Source organism: Penaeus monodon, chromosome 22 (assembly GCF_015228065.2).
Source record: "Penaeus monodon isolate SGIC_2016 chromosome 22, NSTDA_Pmon_1, whole genome shotgun sequence".
Lineage (NCBI taxonomy): Eukaryota > Metazoa > Arthropoda > Malacostraca > Decapoda > Penaeidae > Penaeus > Penaeus monodon.
In genome coordinates this window covers 36,931,326-36,931,626 of record NC_051407.1, presented here as the reverse complement: position 1 = coordinate 36,931,626, position 301 = coordinate 36,931,326, and the positions used below count along the sequence as shown (strand labels likewise).

At 55.8% G+C, this 301-nt stretch overlaps 1 protein-coding gene across 1 annotated transcript in view; it reads right to left on the bottom strand.

The window, feature by feature from the left end:
- The window catches only part of LOC119587106 (polycystin-2-like), a gene marked incomplete at its 5' end in the record, with an annotated part of 16,305 nt that overhangs the window by 3,242 nt on the left and 12,762 nt on the right, over window positions 1-301 (bottom strand). Inside the window, 1 exon segment of the mRNA XM_037935857.1 lies at window positions 48-277. Within this exon segment, the coding sequence (XP_037791785.1) occupies window positions 48-277 (230 nt within the window).

The window sequence follows — 301 nt, the reverse complement described above, 5'->3', positions numbered from 1 at the left end:
CACAGACTCTAAACAGCAACACCTAGAACCCCCCCCCCCCCACCTACTTCTTGAGGTTGGCACGAATCTCGTCGAAGGTGAGCATGCCGTCACTGTTGGCGTCGGAGAGCTTGAGCGCGTTCTGAATGTCGATGAGCTTGTCCCGCTTGCCTAACTTGCCCATCATGTTGTTGTAGCCGCGCTTGAAGTAGTCGGCGATCTCGAACTCATTGCGCTGGTTGGCGATCTCGGCTTTGACCTCCGAGTACGTGTCGTTGATGATGGCCAGGAACATGTTCTGCGGAGATAGCGCGGGTCAAGA